This window comes from Cylas formicarius, unplaced genomic scaffold (assembly GCF_029955315.1).
Source record: "Cylas formicarius isolate icCylForm1 unplaced genomic scaffold, icCylForm1.1 PGA_scaffold_2__14_contigs__length_35257938, whole genome shotgun sequence".
NCBI classification, from domain to species: domain Eukaryota; kingdom Metazoa; phylum Arthropoda; class Insecta; order Coleoptera; family Brentidae; genus Cylas; species Cylas formicarius.
The window spans coordinates 27,406,247-27,426,049 of record NW_026844319.1 but is presented as its reverse complement, the minus strand read 5'-3'; the positions used below and the strand labels follow the sequence as shown (position 1 = coordinate 27,426,049).

The 19,803-nt window shown below is 33.0% G+C and overlaps 2 protein-coding genes across 2 annotated transcripts in view; one reads left to right on the top strand and one right to left on the bottom strand.

The window, feature by feature from the left end:
• The window catches only part of LOC132698191 (uncharacterized), a 52,834-nt gene that overhangs the window by 31,646 nt on the left and 1,385 nt on the right, over nucleotides 1-19,803 (bottom strand). Inside the window, exons 2-5 of the mRNA XM_060664126.1 lie at nucleotides 15,846-16,068; nucleotides 14,269-14,458; nucleotides 11,037-11,280; nucleotides 8,032-8,335 (exon numbers count right to left, since the gene is read on the bottom strand). Of these exons, the coding sequence (XP_060520109.1) occupies nucleotides 8,032-8,335; nucleotides 11,037-11,280; nucleotides 14,269-14,458; nucleotides 15,846-16,068 (961 nt within the window). The remainder of the gene's footprint in view (nucleotides 1-8,031; nucleotides 8,336-11,036; nucleotides 11,281-14,268; nucleotides 14,459-15,845; nucleotides 16,069-19,803) is intronic.
• LOC132698087 (probable galactose-1-phosphate uridylyltransferase) lies at nucleotides 1,341-6,647 on the top strand. The gene is made up of 2 exons (XM_060663948.1): nucleotides 1,341-1,498; nucleotides 4,115-6,647. Exons 1-2 carry the CDS (start codon nucleotides 1,480-1,482, stop codon nucleotides 5,134-5,136), a joined length of 1,041 nt encoding a protein of 346 aa, XP_060519931.1. The 5' UTR covers nucleotides 1,341-1,479; the 3' UTR covers nucleotides 5,137-6,647.

Genomic DNA, 19,803 nt, shown 5'->3' with positions numbered 1-19,803 from the left:
TCGCCCTAAAGATTTGGCTCTTAGGTTGTGCGTTTTTCTTTTGGCAAAGGGCACTATAGTGCCAAAAGTTCTGCATTTACTCAGCGGTATTGGTTGATATCATGCCATTTTTTATTAGTTTGATAAATCATATACGTCAGCGTTATCTGTTATAAATGTTGCACCTTGCCTCTGTTGGATTAAAATAAGTAAAACAATGTCGGGTACCAGAAATATTTCTTCACCTTTTTATAGCGTCCACTGCATTGGAAGCCCGTTGCGACACTGTAACTTTGCATTTAAAGTCTTCATATATTGTCGATTGCTGTTTTACTGTACAATAAAGAGAATAGATCATCAATACTGGAATGAAAAATATCATTGGCCTTATAGACTGTAATTGAAACAACAGTTTATAAACTTTATAAATAAAAACTTAACAAAATATTAACGAGACAACAAAAGACAAGAAAGAGATAACACTTTTTAACAAATCCAAAAATATAATTATTATAATTAGAGGCACAAATAAAAGGACTTATACCCCTCCAAGATATGTCAAACAAATTCGCTGTTTTTCATTTCTATCGGCTTATAATAAGTTTGAAAAGTTAGCGCGCTTCTTCGTTCTGTGGCTTTGACGTACAAGGAAGTTTTAGGACAAGCTGTGCGATTAAGTTTGCACAATAAATCAAATTTAATATCGACCGAAAAGTTAAGAAGTTACGAAAAGCGGTTTGATATGCGGGACAAGGCAAGTTCAGCACCATTTAAAAATATAACCAGCAAAAAAATACCACGGAGTTCTGCAGCATGCATTAAAACCTTGGTTTCATATTTTGGAGGTACGCCAAATTAAACCTTCGCGGTACTTTATTTCAACTTCAATTAAATACGCAAAGGTAAAATAAATTTAATGAAGTAATATTTGAATATGGTGTTGATGTTGATTAACGTAGAATTAACTTTCAGGATAGCGAAAATCGATGGCGACGGCTTGAACAAAAAGGCATAAGTATCTTAATCTAAGAAGGAATTGAGCGCATAATAAGACGGACTATGATATTAGTAGAAATTTCTTCCCGGAAGGTAACTTCTTCGTTAGCGCCAGGATCCTAACCTATAACATGTTTGTTTATCTATTTGGAATATACTGTTTTAAATTTAATAGAATTTCACTTTATTTACTTTAAATAAATAATTAAACCACAACGTGCATTTTGACAGCTAAATTATAACCCGATTCACATTACGAAATTACTTAAACGATCGAGAGTGATTGGTTACTTTAAAGATTAACCTAGATTGTCCGCGCCACTGCTTATCAGCAAACGGATTAGAATATCTTCCAATCACTAACGTGCAAACAGTGCTGCAGTTCGTTTGAGAATTATATTTGCCGCCATACTACTAGGAAGTTAGCTTATTGACAGGCCCATAAGGAAACGCGGTCGCAATTTTAGCAAAGGATAGACGACTATTCGTGAAACAGGGAATAACATGACATTCAATCCGAACGGTAAGTTTTTTAAGGTTAGCTTATGCTTGACGAAGCCAGTTAAATCCTTCTAATGGTTGTTAAGTATATTTTATAGCGATAAAGCGCTACTGCGATAACAAATTATTTATTTGTTTAGTTGATAATGTTTTCTGTTAGTACTCGACAAAATGTTCTCATGACAGTGGCGTGCCGATAAATTCTTTAATGTCAGTATAATTCTGGTTCCTGTGTTGACATACCATTATACAATGCATATGTTTCTAATTCTAATTTGTTTATTTAGTGTTTTAAATAAACCAAACGAAAGAATAACTTATTCTTCATTATTTGCATAAAAGATATATTATTTACTTAGTTCAGTCTCGAGCGATAATCGGTAAAAAAATTTCGTACCAGATTGTATTTAATTTTCGGTTTCTCACAATGTTTAATTTTTTCCTTTGATAAGACACCAGCAGTTAAATGAAATTGAAGCAGATTATAAACTTCTGCTCAGGAAGATCTTACCGATAGACTGGGAAATTCATTTGTTAACCGCTTAATGCAACGTTTACCGGCAGAAATTTGCAGCTTCATGAACGTCACGATCACTGTAATTTTATACATATGTCTCAAAATATTGATTAATATGGAAATATAATTTTCCAAATATTTTAAGTCCGTATCTGTCGCGTTGGGTGGTAGATTATTGCCATTCTCGGAATTTGCGTTTTCTTGTGTTAAGACTGGAGCCAGATTTTTATGACTCACATTATCATTCTAAAAGTTACATTTTTCATGTGCGGACGTATAGTATATGCAAGTGATATTAGAAAACCCAAGACATTTTGCTAGAATAAGTTTTACGCTTTACCTCAGTAAGATTTTTTTTATTGTTGAATATTTAGAAATTTATTTAGAAAAATTTGTTCAGTCAAATGTCTGTCCAAGAAGATTCTGAATATGCCAATTTATCAAAGCGGAAGTGGCGATAGCGATGTAGAATCGGATTTGTAGGAAAGCGAGGATGATCACCAAACAGATATCTTATATTCGGCGCCACCACGTTTCCAGTTTATTGGCGTCCCAAGTTGTACAGTCAATGCAGATAATTTTGCAGTCTTTTTTGATAATGAATTGAGAAACTTATTGGTCACCGAATCTAATCGCTATGCAGAAAAACAACCACGAAGGTCGTCTTATGTTTTATTGAATATAAAATCAGAGAAAATGCAAATATTTTTTTATATAAATATAATTCAAGGAATACTAAAAAAGTCAGAAGAATGTACTGGATAGCTAAAGACATATTTCCAAAACTAATGTCTATACGTCGATATTTATACATAAAAAAAATACATATTTCTGATAATGAACCGCATGACTGTCATACTCATCCGAATCCTAAACTAAACAAAATTTGGCCTATTTATGAAGCTCTAAATAGAAAATTTAGTACATTTTATATATCTGAACGAGACATAAGTCTAGTTGAAAGTTTGTTATTTTACAAAGGACAATTGGGTTGGTACAAAACAGGGTCTTTGTATTTGTTTATTATTTATACTAGAAAAGGAACTAAAATATCCCAAAAATATATGACTTCACAGGTCGTATTGTCATTAACAGATTCTCTACTAGATATGGGATATCCCTTGGGACTAAAAAAACTAAAAAAGGAAAATCTATAGCATTTCAAAGAAAAAAGTCATTGTAATGAAGTGGCATGACAAGAAAGAAATTTGTCTCTTCTCGACAATTCACAATCCCGAAAATAACCTAAAAAATCCCATAAAGAAACCTAAATTATTTGTGGATTGCAATAACACCATGGGAGGCGTCGATAGATTAGATCAACAGAAATGATTATGTAACTAAAAAACGGGGGATTTGGACAAAAAGAATGGAGGAGGGATGGATAATTTGGAATACAGAATAAAACTCATAGAAGAGATGATAGAAAAATATCACCTGAGTACAAACGTCGACAAGGCAGGGCAACAAAAACATATAGGACTATTACGACTAAAGGAACGACATTTTCCTGACTTTATTCCTCCAACTGGAAAAAGACTGTACCTTATAGTGTGACTTGGAACTCAGCGTAATACTTTCTTTTAAAATTTACCATACACAATTAAACTATTAATAAAAAAAAGTTTTGCAAAAAAAATAAATGATTTTTTTTTGTACCGAAATTGATTTAAAAAAAAACGGGCATTAAGGGGTTAATAAACACTTATAGATAATATAAATCATATGAGATAAGAGAGTTATATCAATAACTTGATATATTAATTTTTCAACTACGTTAGTGACCACAATGGTGAATGTCGATGTATGATTCACAGATCTTACAACATTTCCAAAAGAGTAGTATTTGTTAATAAACTTTCTGACCACTCATAACATTTGACCGAAATCCAATGCAAAGATTCATGATCTGAGCACACACCAGAAGTTCCTTGAGATATTGAGAAGATTTCTTATTTCCTTAAACTCAATCCAAGATTGTCCATTGTTGTATTTTTTATTAACGATCTAAGAACGACTCGCTTATCTTTTTTGACCAAATGTCTATCTTCATTGTAAAAAGCCTATATTATAACGTTGTCGCGGTGAATTAGATACCACGGGGCATGCTTTTCATTTCAGAGCATCAGCATTTAAGATACAACCCGTTGAAGGATGAATGGGTTCTGGTATCTCCACATCGCGCGTTGCGCCCTTGGACCGGCCAAACCGAAAAACCTGCCGTGGAAAAAGTACCGAGATTCGATCCGAGCAATCCTTTGTGTCCTGGAGTCATTAGGGCTTCCGGAATTCAAACCCCCAAGTACGAGTCCACGTACGTCTTCACCAACGATTTCCCAGCTCTCTTAGAAGAGGGCCCTGAACCCGAACATTCCGATGATCCTTTGTTCCAAACCCGAGCCGCCAAGGGCACTTGCAGGGTTATTTGTTACCATCCGCACTCCGATGTTTATTTCACTAACCTGTCCCTTGGGCAAGTGGTAGACATTATCAGAGAGTGGATAAACCAAACTAGAGAGTTAGGTAAGAGGTTCGTTTGGGTGCAACTGTTTGAAAACAGGGGTGCCATGATGGGCTGTTCGAATCCCCATCCCCATTGCCAGATATGGGCGTCCAGCTTTTTACCTAACGAGCCAAGGATTAAGGAGCTAAACTTAAGAAAATACTACGACAAACACGGCAGACCGATGCTGCAAGATTACGTGAAAAGAGAACTGCAAAATAAAGAACGAATAGTGATCGAAAACGAAGAGTGGATAGTGGTAGTTCCGTACTGGGCTGTCTGGCCCTTCGAAACTATGGTGCTGCCGAAAAGGCAGATCCAACGTTTTACTGACGCGGACGGTGCGCAAATCGAAACTTTGGCGAAAACTTTGCAGACATTAGTGGCGAAATATGACAATATATTTAAATGTAATTTTCCGTATTCCATGGGCTGGCACGGAGCACCTACCGGTGAGAAGTTAAAAGAAAACCAAGCGCATTGGACTTTTCACGGATTGTACTACCCTCCGTTGCTGAGGTCCGCGAGCGTGAAGAAATTTATGGTCGGGTACGAGATGTTAGCGCAATCGCAAAGAGATTTAACGGCTGAGAAGGCGGCCGCCGTATTGAGAGAACAGCCCGACTTAAGATTCGAGTAGTTCACTTTTCGAAAAATCTTTCATTTTGTCGTCAAAAATCGTCGGTAGAAGAATAAAAATTAAAATCGTTTTTGTATCATTGCTGCAGATTTATAAGGTGCATCGCGTGTAATTAAGGATATTTTATTTCACTTTTACACAGTACTTACACTTAGCGCTGTTTTTCATTTGAATCGTGAGAACTATCGAATCGAGGAACTGTTAGCTGCCATGTTAATTGTTGAACGCATAAAGCTTTTACTAGCTAGTTTTTATGGTTGACTAAGTTTATAAGCCGCAATATTAATATAAAGGATCAGTCATAATATAGAAAAACAGCTTAAATCTTTAACATACCTTTAGTTTACTTACAAAACGTTAAAAACCAATCATCCGTTTTAGGGCCACTTATATACCTTCGGGGATTTTTGCCAAGGTCTCACTTAAACTGAACACTAGTACCTACAATACTGTCGTATTGGAAGCTTTTTATACTAAAAGAGAACTCCACTACAAGTCCTTTATTTTTTCTGCGTCATGAGGTTCAGACATAAGCGCGCGAGATAGCAGGCCGAGAGTCCCACATTCTAACCTCTCAAGACCATAGAATATGAACACCACAGACCACCGAACAACCCTGATGCAACAAATACTATCAACTTCAATCTTCAGATTAAACTCCAACTGGCGGATTGAATGCCAGTTAAACTACAATCTCTAAATTTTCGCGTTCCTTTTTACGCCACTTTTGTTGTTTATAACCTCATTTTAATTTTTTTTGCTGTAGGGATATTTTTTGATATTTTAGTAATTTGATACCGCGATTGATTAGACCATCTACACAGCCAGAATTTCCACTTCCCTATTTCCTATTTTGTATCCTCTTAGTTTGTAAACTTGTTTTATTATTGCATCCATTACGATGTTAAAAAGAAGCGGGCTTAATGAGTCCCCTTGCCGAATGCCATTATTTGCCATTTATTTTTGTTTGTGTATTATTTTCCGTGTTTATATTTTCAATTATTTTGATGATGTTGAATGGAATTTGTCGATCGTAAAAAAGGTGTGTTATATCTTTCCAATGTATTCGGTCGTAGGCTTTCTGCAAGTCAATAAAACACATGAAGCCTGGTTCGTTGTATTCGATTGATTTTTCTATTATCTGTCTTATTACAAAGGTGGTATCTGTGCAGGATCTTGCTGATCTAAATCCCTGTTGCTCTACTGCTAGTGTGATATATTCATTAATTCCGTTCGTTATTATCTTCGTAGTTAACTTCAAGGTCGCACATAATAAATGTATGCCTCTGTAGTGGTTTTTTTATCTCCCTTTTTGAATAAGAGAAGCATAACACTAGTGCTCCCTTCATCTGTTATTCTATGTTGAGAGAAAATCTTCTTGATTAAAGCCGTACTTAAGTACCTTCTTTGTGATGTTATCATGACTCGGGCTCTTTCTGTTCTTTAATTTTTGGATTGCCTTTACTATATCTTTTTCTTCTATATCGTTCCCATTACTTGTTATTATATCTGGTGTATTGAGTTCAGTTTGTGGCCTCGTTTTTATTTTTTAATTTCTTTTCTTAATTATTAACTCTCTATAAACCGTCCGCCACGAGAATTCTGAGGCTTCCTTTATGCGAGGAGAACAAAACAAAAAGCAATTCTTATGATGGATTATGATGGAATGTATAATAATAATGAAAATTATGATAAATCATAAATAGGACACTAACAAAAAAAAAAACGCAAGCGAAGCCGAAAATAAAACATAAAGAAAATGCAAGTATATACGTTTTAATACAATAACTGCTAAAGAAAAAGCAAGAAGTTTAAAACGACCATCTAACAACAAATCTAAAATCTAAACCCCATTTGAAACTTCGAGTAAAACTGGAGTTTTAACCAGAGTCTCTAAACTTCGGTACGATTTGTGTAAAAACATTAGATCTTTAAAGTATCTAAATGGTACTAATAGATTAAAAAACAACAGTTCTTACGTCATTATTTTTTACATAAAGCTCCTAAATTGATCAATTTAAAAATGGATTTTAAAACTATATTTTTTACCTAATTGCAAGAAAAAGTTTTAAAACATTGATTTTTGATAACGAAGAGGATTTATTATTATAATGTACTGCGAATTTTAATTGATTGTTTAGACCCCGAAAATTCTTTATTGTAGTCTACGACTGAAAAGATTATCACTGCATAATAGAGGAGTCAAATGTGTCATTTGATAAAGACACGGTGTTGTCGAAACAATTTCTTATTTATTTTGATAAATGGATTTTCATCAAGTAAAAGCCACCTCAATTCAATTTTCCAAATAAGTTCTCTGTTTGAAAAGGCTAGAGGAATTTAACCATCAAAAGTACCGCTAGAATTAATTATCAATTGAAATCTCCAATAATGACAATGATAACGTCTCATAATCGAAAGTAAATAGATATATTTACTAATCCAAACGACATTGTTTGCAAAATTTTTACAAAACTTATTACAAATGTTACTAATTAAAGTGAGTTACTTTAATTGACCGAAACTTTTTCAGCATATTCTAATTGCAACTTGTTATTGGGTAATCAGCCTGTAAGTTGAACTAATAAATAAATAATTTAGGCTATTTGCTTGAAATATTCATGTAAACTGTTATCTTGTCTAACTTGGTATAAAAAATTCAAGTTTAGCCTAAAAGCATCCTTTGAGTGATATTTTGCCTCTTTCCGATATTGTCAATTTGTTATCATTAAGTTGTAAATTAATATTAAAAAGAACTCCATCAAATGAGCAAAAGAGAACGAAATCGTTTGAATCGGTTATATAAATCTGAAAATCATGGTAGGTGTCGTTCGAACCATGTTTATCATTCAGCTATTGCAAAATTTTAACATTTATACTTTTGGCAATACTTACTTGTACCAACCAATTCCGACGGCGATTAAACCAACCGTCGCAGCAGCGCTTATCCCTGCCACGATAGCGATGATGTAAACCCCCGTAGTGTCAGGCTGTGATATGTCTGGTTTAATGGCGACCACCTCCACGTCGTGTCCTGCCATCTTGGACCTAAACCCAGGCGCCAGATATTCTTCTTCCGGTCTCTGATCCTTGGAGGACTCGCTCCTTGGATGAATGTTATTGAAGCGGTTCGTCGGAGCTTTCGGTTGGGGATATTGAATCGGAGGTTTGACGTAATGGGTGTCAGGAGATAGGGATTCTGAAAATGTCAGATTTCCATTCCGTTTTTGATACCAAATTCTCATTAAAAATGTAACAACGAACATTCAATGATATTTATTATATATTATAATAATACATTTATTTGCATCTTATATATTTATAAAATGATGCAAAAGGGAGCTGGGAGGCAATTAAATTGTTCAAGTCTCAGCCACTAAATCTTACCTAGCTTACAATTTAAAAAGCATAGTATCACAGAGGAGAGATTTTTTTTCATTTTCAAGTGAATTAAATTCTATGGTCAACAGTGTATGAACTTTCCTGTATTGGGGTCTGGTCGTAGTAATTCTAAACTTTTCCCTAGATATGACAATTTCTTGCGTTTTGGTACCGGAAAAATTAAAGTGCACTGCGTGCGTGATGGCAGTCGCCATTTGAAGGGTCAAATTGTACAAATACATATTTAGTTTTGCTTAGTTATATATATGAAACAAATTTACCCAGTCAGAGATATTAACTGAAAATTTTGGGAACAATATAAACAAAAAAGCTGAAATATTAGCAATCACTAATCATATTATATGCCCCCAGAATATTCTCGCACCGATTCGACCTCCACGAATACAACAAAAATCCGTGTAATCTTGTAATTTTGAGGAGAGAACCGACGAGTTTAATGATAACATAAAAACAACAGCTTCAACCATAGTGCGATACCGGCAAATATAAAGTGCAATATATATTTTTTTAATAGTAATCGTCAGGTACTAGATTAAGAAGGAGCAATTCGATTGAGGTACGGAAATCTATTTTTCACTAAGCAGTAGTTTCTTTAGTTGCCTTTTAAATCTTTGTATGTTTAGTTTTTTTAGTATTATGAGAAGTCCATTGTAGAGGCTATACACGTTGTACGAGAAGCTTGTTGTGGTGGGGTTATCAGATCTCGAAATCTCAGATTTAGACTATGAATATGAGTTCTATATTTGATACCATATTTGTTTCGTTTTTAGCCTGCCTTTAAAATCTACCTAAAACCTCTTTCATCAAGCTCCAACTTTTTTCCACATTTCCAAAACTTGTTAATTGCTTTATTATATTTACACGAAATTATTCACAATAGATATTAAAAATAGACGTTACGGTATAAGTTACTATTGAAAAAGTATCAAAGAAAGAAAAAACAAAAACAATCTTAAATTGTATAGCTATAAAACAAACTTTGATTTTTCTTGTATGTATAAATTATATTTTTGTATATTTGCTTTTTTATTGATGTAGCTTGTCTTGCTTTTCTTTTTCAACATTAAAAAATATTTTTGCATAGCGGCATGCAATTATTTTATAATAAAGTACTACATGCTAAAGTTACTCTAGGTCAAGGTCGTTTATAAATACTTTTAGTCATTACAGAGGGATGAGACAAAATCCAAATTGTTGTTTATTATCTTTTATTAATATTTTGGGGTAAATATAATAAAGCAGTCAATGAATATGAAGTGTTTCGAAAAGAAGGAAACCTAAATATGACAGTAATATTCAGCAATTCAGTTCTTTAAAAATTTTCTTGATATATAGTTATCTGAAGTCGTATTTTCGCCGCTTATAATAATCAGAACCAATTTGACACTTCAATCTAGTCTGGCAAAAAATAAATTGAAACCAAACTAAAATATATCAAATCAAAGTCAAAGTTACAATAAATATAGTAATTTTGACAATTTCATTTACCTCGATTTCAAACAATCTATTCTAACTCCTCATAAAAAACTAGTTCTGCTTGTTCTGCTATTTGAAAAAGCAAAGGGGTACATTACTTATTTACTGCATTACTTTGACAACGCATGTGATATATTTTATCAGTAGGGGTTAGGTACACAAACACTATTTTGTGTGCTTTGGATATTTTCATCCAGTTGCTACCCGAGCGCCCTCTGACTCGATAGACAAATTATTGCCACATGCCGTAATGTAATTGATTCTGGTAATTACTATTATTATATTCCTGCTTTTAGGATTTCAAGCTTATAAATATTTCTAATTGGAAATTATTCACAGTTTTGCAAATTAAGTGCGTAAGTATGACTGTAACCAACAAACACAATAACTATTACTTTCGTTCCTAAGGTAACTTGATAGATAGACAAGAAAGCTCTAAGTTGTTTGTTCAGTCTTCCACATTTGTCAGTATACATACTATCCCAGGAAAATCGCAATAAGAACTGATATACATGTATACAACTTTCTTAATAACTACAGATATTGGGGGTATAGATTTGGGAAAATCAATACATAATAAAATTCTCACCTTACTCATTCATGGTAAGTTTGCATTGCGAAAAAAAACCTATTGATCACATGATATGTAGGTAACAAAAACTACCCAAAACTATGGATCACATGATTTGTAGGTAACCAAAACTAAGCAAAATAACTGATCGCAGGATATGAAAGTTGTTTTTTGAAAAAGCTCGGAAGTTACCTAAAACATGAAGAAATCGTAAAAAAAATAAAGCGCAAATCAAATTTGCAACGCTGGATGACCTGAGAACCGATTTATCATGTGATGTTTTTTGTCCATTTACTGGATTTCACAATACATTTGATGATACAAGCAGCTTTACAATGCCACTACTTTTCACAAACAATTTTTCTGTCTATATTTTGAGGGGCCACAAATCTTATATCACAGTATTGACGAGGAGAAGTTCCATTAGTCTAAAGTAAGACGGGCATAATACCTGTTCCTATCGCCGAAGTTTTCTCAAAAAATCTGGGATCAGACGGAGAAACTCCAAATTCAGATGGGTCTTTAACTATGGGAATGTCTTTGAAGGAAGTACTAGGAAACTCTTCGCCGACCTTGAAATGGTAGTCCTGGTCATCGTGATGCATTCCATGTGCGGGCGTTGGAAGTTTGCGACGAATACTGGTTGCCGGGTTCATATCTTGCAAAGCGGCTTCTTCTCTCGGATCTTCGAAATTCTGACCGATTAAAAATCAACAATTAATTTTACGCAAATTTGAATAAATATCCTGAAATCAAATCGAACATTTTCCGATATTGCTTGTTTGGTTTGTTAACTGCACTGCTAGGGAGTAATAGCAATGTATTACGATTCTCTTGATACTAAAGTGCTTGAAAAATATATTTCAAAAAATATATTTTCGGGGTAGTTTCGTGCAAACCTTTAACATAATTTTTTTATATGCTTTTTTACTTCTTTGAATTATCTACTATTATCTACTAAGTAATTCCTTCATGAATTTTGCACAAAATAATTTACTTTTTATCTTATTACTTTTAATTTCTCCACCACTGAAAGATCACATACAATCAATGCAATTGTTACACGTACAATTAACACAATTGTTATATAACAATTGCATTGATCGTATGTGAACTTTCAATTGTGGAGACATTAAAATTAAAGATAAATTATTATTAAATAATTATTCCGTATGCTCATCCTAATACTTTGGAAAAAATATTTAGCTTATATTTAGTCCATGTTCTCAAACTTATCACATATTAGATCCGCTTCCAATCGGATGATTGAATGGTCTCGAAAGAATTAAAAGTAAGTATAACACTTTTTAAACAGTTTTTTGTACGGCTTAACAGCGCATTTATTTTTTGGTATTTTTGTGTTTTTGAGATTTGAGTGTCAAATACTAAAAGAATACTTTGGATAAGGATAACTGTCAAGTAATATCAAAACGCAGCCAAACAAAAGCAACTTTCTTCTATGACAAACCAACAAAAATTAGAACATTGTCTATTTATAAGTGCGAAAATGTAAACTGGTAAGTTAGTTAAATGGCATGATGCATTTATAAATGAAACAAATTAATTACTGCATTAATATATTTTATTTGAAAAGAAAGTAAATAATGTCAATGATTTGTGCTGATGCTTGGAGATAATTCATTTTATATACATTTCATTAAATTTCTAAACAATTAAAATACAAAAATAAAATATGAATAATTTTAAATTTTGAAACTTAAGAGTATTTGCAAAGTGAATGACTTTTAAAGTAGGCACTTTTAGCAGATGTTAATATCCGAAAAATGTTTGGCGGACCAGGTTAGTTTTTAATGATAGATAATTGGACATTTTTTACTTTTTTTGTATATGTAACGTAGTATAGGTGTGAAACCTTACCCAAATTACTATCCGGAAATTTTTTCTGTGATACCTGCGTTACAATAATTTTTAAAATATTCGTGACATCTAAACAGTTTCCATACGCAATAATGCAGTCCTTAAGGTGTATTAAACCTCATAATTTATTACTGCTACATCGCCGCACAGGTAATTGAAATCCATTATATATTTAGAGAACCTTCCCATTTAAGTGGCCAAAAGACCAAAAAAACGACGTATATTATTTAGTAAAATTGCCTTTAAGAGTTCTGGTTCTAGAGCAATACAGTTTTCATTTCTTTCTTTATTAGGTACATGTAATTCGTTGATAGTTACCGAGAAATCTGCAAAAACAAGTTTTATAAAAATTTTTGGGCGATTGCTTGTTCTTCGTAAAAATGTTTCTGTTTATGTAGCTTTCCCTGCAATCCCCACCCTTCTGCAACGTTCGAGATTTAATGAATAATGCAGTACGAAAAGCTCGCACCTGGCAATTGTGGAAATAACGAGAAGCAGTTTAGGATTCCCAACGAGGTGGATACATTTTCTTTATGACCTCTTGGATTTAATATCGAAGTCCTTGTATATTTGTAAATAATTGGCATTCTGTAAAATACTTGTAATTTCGTCTTATCTTACGCCGACATAACATTAGATTTTAAAACTATCTGAAAATTACTTAAAGAAACTATTACCTTAATTAAAAATTAGTTATTAGTACAAGTCAATATAGGACCGTCAATTTAGTTATCCAAGTCAAAGTTGCTTAAAAAACATTTTGTTTCTTTCCTTTTCAATCATTTTGGCACTCCTTAAAAAAAGTTTAAGGGATTTATTTAGCCCCGTTTACCTACGTTTTGTAGGTATTGAGAAAATGCAAACCAAGCCAACAAAACAACGCATTGTATTATTATTTCTATTAATTAAATAATAATTGGTGTTCAAAATTCCAGTACCTACTAGATCAAGTCAACTCGGTGTTTTCCAGAGATATACGTTACGGATTAAAAGTGTTATTTACGGAGTCGCAATGCTGCCGCTGTTCCACGAAACAAAAATAAATACAGGCACGGATTTCTGTGATAGGGTCGTAAATAACAATAATCTCGCGTTGTCTTAAAATAAGTTATTAATCCTTCCGAAAAAGATAATCAATTTAAATGAACTATTAATAGGTTGCGTTGGTGTGCCGGTAGACATCCATAAGAATAAAAAACGATCCAGAAATAAAAGGGAGTTGTAATTATTTTTTCAAAAGGACATGACAGCCCATTTTTATCAGATAAAACCAAACAGAAATGCAAATTATAGAATAAAAAAACAAAGACATGGGTTCGGGTGTATCATGGGACAACTTGGTTATTTAAAGAAAGGTATGTTGCAGCTATAACTCAATAACGGTAATTAAAAAAAAGTGTATGTTTATAAATTCAACATATACATATAAACCTATAAAAAGTCGTTGTTATCTGTGGAAATATCCAAATATAAATTGGGCCCTTGCATTTCTTATAAAAGATAGAAATTAATGATTATACAAATAGTCAAGTTCGGATCCACTGTATATTGCTTGAAAAAAAAATATTTCCAAAACGGGTGAAAATATTAAAAATCGACTCGTCTTTTACGATGTAAAGAAGCATTTCAAGGACGTAGGAAAGGGGATTAAATGGTTCTTTTTATTTGGAGAATACTGAAAATGCTGCACAATTTTTATTTACCCGTTTCGAGTCCCTAACGGTTTATTTGTACATGGAAACAACGTAATGAACATTTAGGTCTAGCGATTTTTCTTAAAACCCAAAATAAAAGAGTAATCTTACGTTTTCTTCTTCGTCGTTGAATATAAAGTCGTCCTCTTGCGGAAAAATCCTCGCCTCTTCCAGTCTTTGTCCGTTTGGCGAATTAAAGTAGTATTGGTCCAAAAAATTAATCCTATCAGTGGTATCTAAAAGCTGTTTGTACCTATCTTCAACCCGTTGCAAAAGCTTGTCGTAACGATTTGTGTGGTGCCTAAAAGATAAAAGGATTTATCCACATACCGGATGTTTCCTATTCGATTCTCACCATTGAATCTCGGAAATGTTAGAGATGAAGGGTAACTCATATTAAGGCAAAGCCAATAGGGGAGCCCAATAACATTCACAGCTTATTTTAAAATTGAAAAAAATATCATCTCATCTATATGAGTTTCATCTTTTCCTCGAAATCAAAAATCCTTTAGTTTTTGTTAATCAAAATTAACGTTAGTTTTTCTTATACACAACAATTTTTCATTGTCGAATGTGAGGTAAAATTTACAACAGAAAACGGCAGAGAGAATGGAATTGTTTAATTACTCCATCTACCATTTACCGTTTTAATTATTAATCGGTATAAATTATTTGATGATCAAAAAGTCTTCTCTAACATTTATAAAAAAGTTATTGGACAGAAAAGACTCAAAATACTTTACATAGATACGTGTCAATTTTAACAATATTACTTGAAAATTATTTAATTAGATTACAAATTAATTTAATTAATTTTAAATGTAGTTTAGACATTTTCCAGGGGCTGGAGTATAATTAGGGCGCGTTACAGAATATAATTATTTGTCGATTACTGTTCAGAAATCAAGATCCGCATAGAGAAAGCACGTGCAGCATTTGTCAAAATGAAAAAGATGCTCTGTAGTCGCGACCTGAGCCTAGATCTTAGTGTACGCATGCTGAGGTGCTATATATTTCCAGTGCTGTACTATGGGGTAGAAACTTGGACGCTTAACCCAGCGTACGAAAGAAAAATAGAGGCATTTAAGATGTGGACCTATAGAAGATTGCACAGAATATGGAGCACACGACCAACGCAGAAGTGCTTATCAGGATGAACAAAGAGTTAGAGGTGTTGAAAGAAGAAAAAAGGAGAAAGATCGTCTATCTGGGTCACATAATGCGAGGTCTAAAGTATGAGCTGCTTCACTTGCTAATCCAGTAAAAGATTGTGGACAGAAGATCAATTGGAAGAAGAAGAATATCCTGGCTGCGGAATCTGCGAGAATGGTTTAACATATCTTCTGCGGATCTTTTCAGAGCAGCGGTTTCGGAATGGAGAAGCGGCAAGAAGAAGAAGAAATAAAAGCATTTGAAAAAATAAAGATTGTATCGGGCGGTGGTGGTAATGTAAAAACAAATATTGAACTTAACAAAGCGTCAATGGTTTAAAATTATCTCTTAAAAGAGAAAAAGGAAAAACATAAGACACTGGATTTTATTTTTCTTTTCGGATATCTCGGACACCATTAGGAATTTTCGTAACTAACCAAGACTAACCCACTTCGGATCTCATACATTTACTGAGATCCCAACAATGACGGGCGAATTTGTTAAGCCTTGTATAAAGCTCATAGAATCACACTTACCTGTTGCCCAATTCATCGCTCGCTATCTTAAGTAAGCTGTAGAGTTTAACTAATTTTTCGGCATTCAAATCATTTCGAGGTACCGCTCTTTCGCTGCTGTCGTCTTCATCGATGGACAAGCGTTGCCAAGGCCTCGGTTGATAAACGTTGTCGTAAAATGTCGACTCGTCAATGTTGGACAGACTTGGCCTGGTTTGTTGCGCGTCTAAGTCGTAGTTAAGCCCTGCAAGAAATATTTTTTCAGATCAAGTTAATGTAATACCGAAAATGTCCTGGTATCTGGTTGCTGGAAACTGTAGTATATATACTCTTTTAGAAAAATTCTAATAGAAACATTTTTAGGTGTCGGAGGTTAATATCTTGTAAACCGTCGGCGGTAAGACACCTTGTACTCAGGCATATTACCTTTCTTATTTTGAAGGAGACATCCTATAACTATTATATATTGAAATACTACTTTTACAGACGAGTTCAATGATATTTATTAGCTTGTGCCCCAACGTTTCGGATTTATTGCCGTTTATTCATCAGTATGTAGCGCGAAGGGTCACGCTCGGAACCTAAAGTTCTGCCTGGCTCGATGTTCTTTGAGGGGAACAGATTGATGAAAATGCTCAGGCAGCAAATACATTTGCAGATTATTTTAAAATCTAAAACTAATCACATCTTAAAAATTGATTCCATCTCGGTTAAAGACATTTTAGATGCCACTAAAAAAATGAAAAACAAAAAAATCCAGATGAAATCTCTCCACACTAAAGCGTGCATCGATGAGCTTCCACGACCATTAAAAATAATTTTTATTCTTGTGATGTCAAAAGTTTTGCCCAATTCATAAAAGTGGGAGAAGTCAAAAAGCTGTGGCAATCATTTGAGTCAAGTAAAATTTTTGAATCCATTTTGTATACGTACATCTTTTCTCATGTATCAGAAGTAATACGTTTAAACCAAGACACATTAATGCCGAAAAGATCGACAGAGGCCAACTTAACAAGCTTTTTACATAAAATAAATGAATTCACAAATAACAAATAAATAAGTAGACGTTATATTTATAGATTTTTCAAAAGTGTTTGATAGAGTTGATCACGACGTACTTCTAAAAAAAAGGGATGGTTGTGGTGTCTCTGTCGATATTCTTAAGGTAGGTGCATCATAATTAAAGGAGAGAATAATGTACGTTGTTGTTAACGACGAAGAGCTGAATTTGTCTAATTTTGAGGCTTTCTGCAGGGGTCGAATCTTGGTCAACTGTCTTTTACTTCATGAAAACGAAATATCCTTTAATTTACAAAAATGATTTAAATTAAATAATGATTATCGATTCAATAATATAATATTAATGACAAAAAAGGAAATTAAAGATCTGGACCTAACTTTAGGCACAAAAATAGGCTTCGAAGCACTTACTCTCCAGGATGGTTCAAATTTGCAACAAATACGAACTTTTGAAGTATACTTGAGTATGCTTCGTTGGTCTGGTCCCCCCCTTACCATAAAAGAATTTTTACGTTTTTTATACTATAAAAAACATGGAACACACATATTTGACATACCTGCATTAATGTTCTTTCTTAAATTAGTTCTTTATGAAATTGATTGTTCTTATTTTCTAAGTACCATAAGCTCAACGGTAACCCCTATGTCTCAAATGGAAGTATCATATTTTATTTAAATAGATGGTGTTGTGTGTTAACTCTCCCCTATTCCGAATGTGTAATTTAGAGAACAGTCTAAAAAAAAAATAAACATTTTTGGTTGCATTTCCACTAATTCATTCAATTATCATTTAGAAAAAGTATTGTATTTATTGTTATCTGTAAATTTCACTTAGTTTCTTGTTTTTCTATTTTTCCGATAACGTGCGGTTAATGTAAATAAGATTTGTGTTTGTGTGTTGCAATTAAATAAATAAATTAACACACCATCACTATTAAAAGGGCCACAGCCACAGAATAACGACCTAAAAAGTCTGTATTCCTTTCGATCTTCTAGTTTTCGGATAGCATAGATTACTCAAAGATGAAGTGTATAATGTATGATGATCATCTTTATCTATAATTTAAACCATACTTCAACAAAACAAACAATATATAAGCGGTACGTAATGACCAAAGTACTGGACCAATCGATTTGAAACCCGATCTTTTCTGTTTTCTACTTAAAATTGCGTTTAATGAATTTTTCGGAGGACGTGTAACCCATACAAAATAAATTTCGGAGATTCAGAGAAAGAGGAAAAGAAAGCAGCGTAGAACTCGAGCTGAAGCAAAAATTGAGGTAACCACTAAACGTTATTAAAGATTTTGATTTGCAAACTGTTTTTTGCAAATTCATTTGTTATCAAAGTAAATGCGTACCTATATTCCGAAAATAGGATATTGATCTTACGCCTCTCAATCTACGGGCCCGTGGGTTGCGTGTGTAAATAATTGGTTGTATTGAAATTTGTATAGAATCGGCGTTCAGCGAGAAAAGAAAATAGTTTTGGAAGAAAAAAACGGGTTTTCTCTATTTTGGTCGGCATTATCATTATCATGTTTTGTTAAATTAGTATTGATTATAGTTTGTTTTAATTAAAAAATATGTTTTGCAACCACACATTTGCTCCTAAATGTAGTAGAGACTTTTAAACAACGTCCTGTATAATAGAGCGTCCTATTCACAACTGAAAGAAGTGAATAAAGTGATAAAAAATTAGCAGCTGCAACATAATGTAGTTTTACTTCGTATCAAAAACATTCGATTTTGAGCGTTTATATATTCCACATAATAATTGAGAAAGTAAATTTGTAATAACAAGGTGGCAAATTTCGTTTGCAGTATTAAATAACGCTATTATTGAACTGCTACTAATTTTAGGTTTGCGAAATTTGTTAGAGGTTCACAATCTCTTGGATATACTGATGAATATTGGTCGCTAATGATAACCGTTAACAACTTGCAATATTTACCTTAAAAAAACCTATTTCCATCTTTATACTGCGCAATTTGGCAAAAAAATGAATGTTTGATAAAGGACTACTACATGATTTATATTAATGAGAATATTGTTAATACTCATATCAGGAACTTTTATGCTTATTGTTGTTGACTAATTGAAGATTCATAAAAATAAAAAGTAAAAAAAATGACTTTTTAGACTGCCTACAACTCGCCAAAGCGATTATATTGATTTTCATCTGTAAAAAAAAATATTTTTGTATCTGTGTGATGTGAATTGAAATAGTGGGTAACAATGTGACCGCAAGATATTTTAGAGTGGGAAGTAGAAAAATCTCGAGAGGAACATATGCAAAGTTCTGACGGATATTCATATGGTCGATCTTTAACTGACCTCTCCTCAGCTTCACATTACTTTCAGTAATTAGGGTGTAGGCTGTTCAAGGTTCCTTGATTGCTAAGTATTAATTAAGGTATTCCCAGTGGATCGATGTTGACGTTATTAGCTTTAAAATATAAGATGTGCCATTAGACTTTTTCAAATATTGCAACGCTAACCAGAGATTACTTGACTAGTTTTATATAAATACCAGCAATAATAACAATAATAATAATAAAAATTTAATTTTATATTTCTTGCAATGCGCTGCAGGTGTGTTTTTATTATTTTTTGTTTTCTGATATCCTTAGAATAATATTATTGATTTAATATTTTAAACTTACAACTAGAAAATGCTAGTAATTATACATTGTCTTTATCATAATGATATCAGAAAACAAAAAATATGGAAGTTAGTAGAAATCTATAAGATAATATTTTATAGTTAAAACATGAAGAAAATAAAATTAAAAACTAATTATGTTCAAAACTACAAAATTCAATTAAACTTGTCAAGAATTATCAACCTGCATCTGGTATGCTGTAAAAAATAGCAAATGATTTCATGATTTCGATCTTGAAACAAATAGTATTTCTAGAAAATGTCTACTTGCCGTGACACTATTTATATCTGTC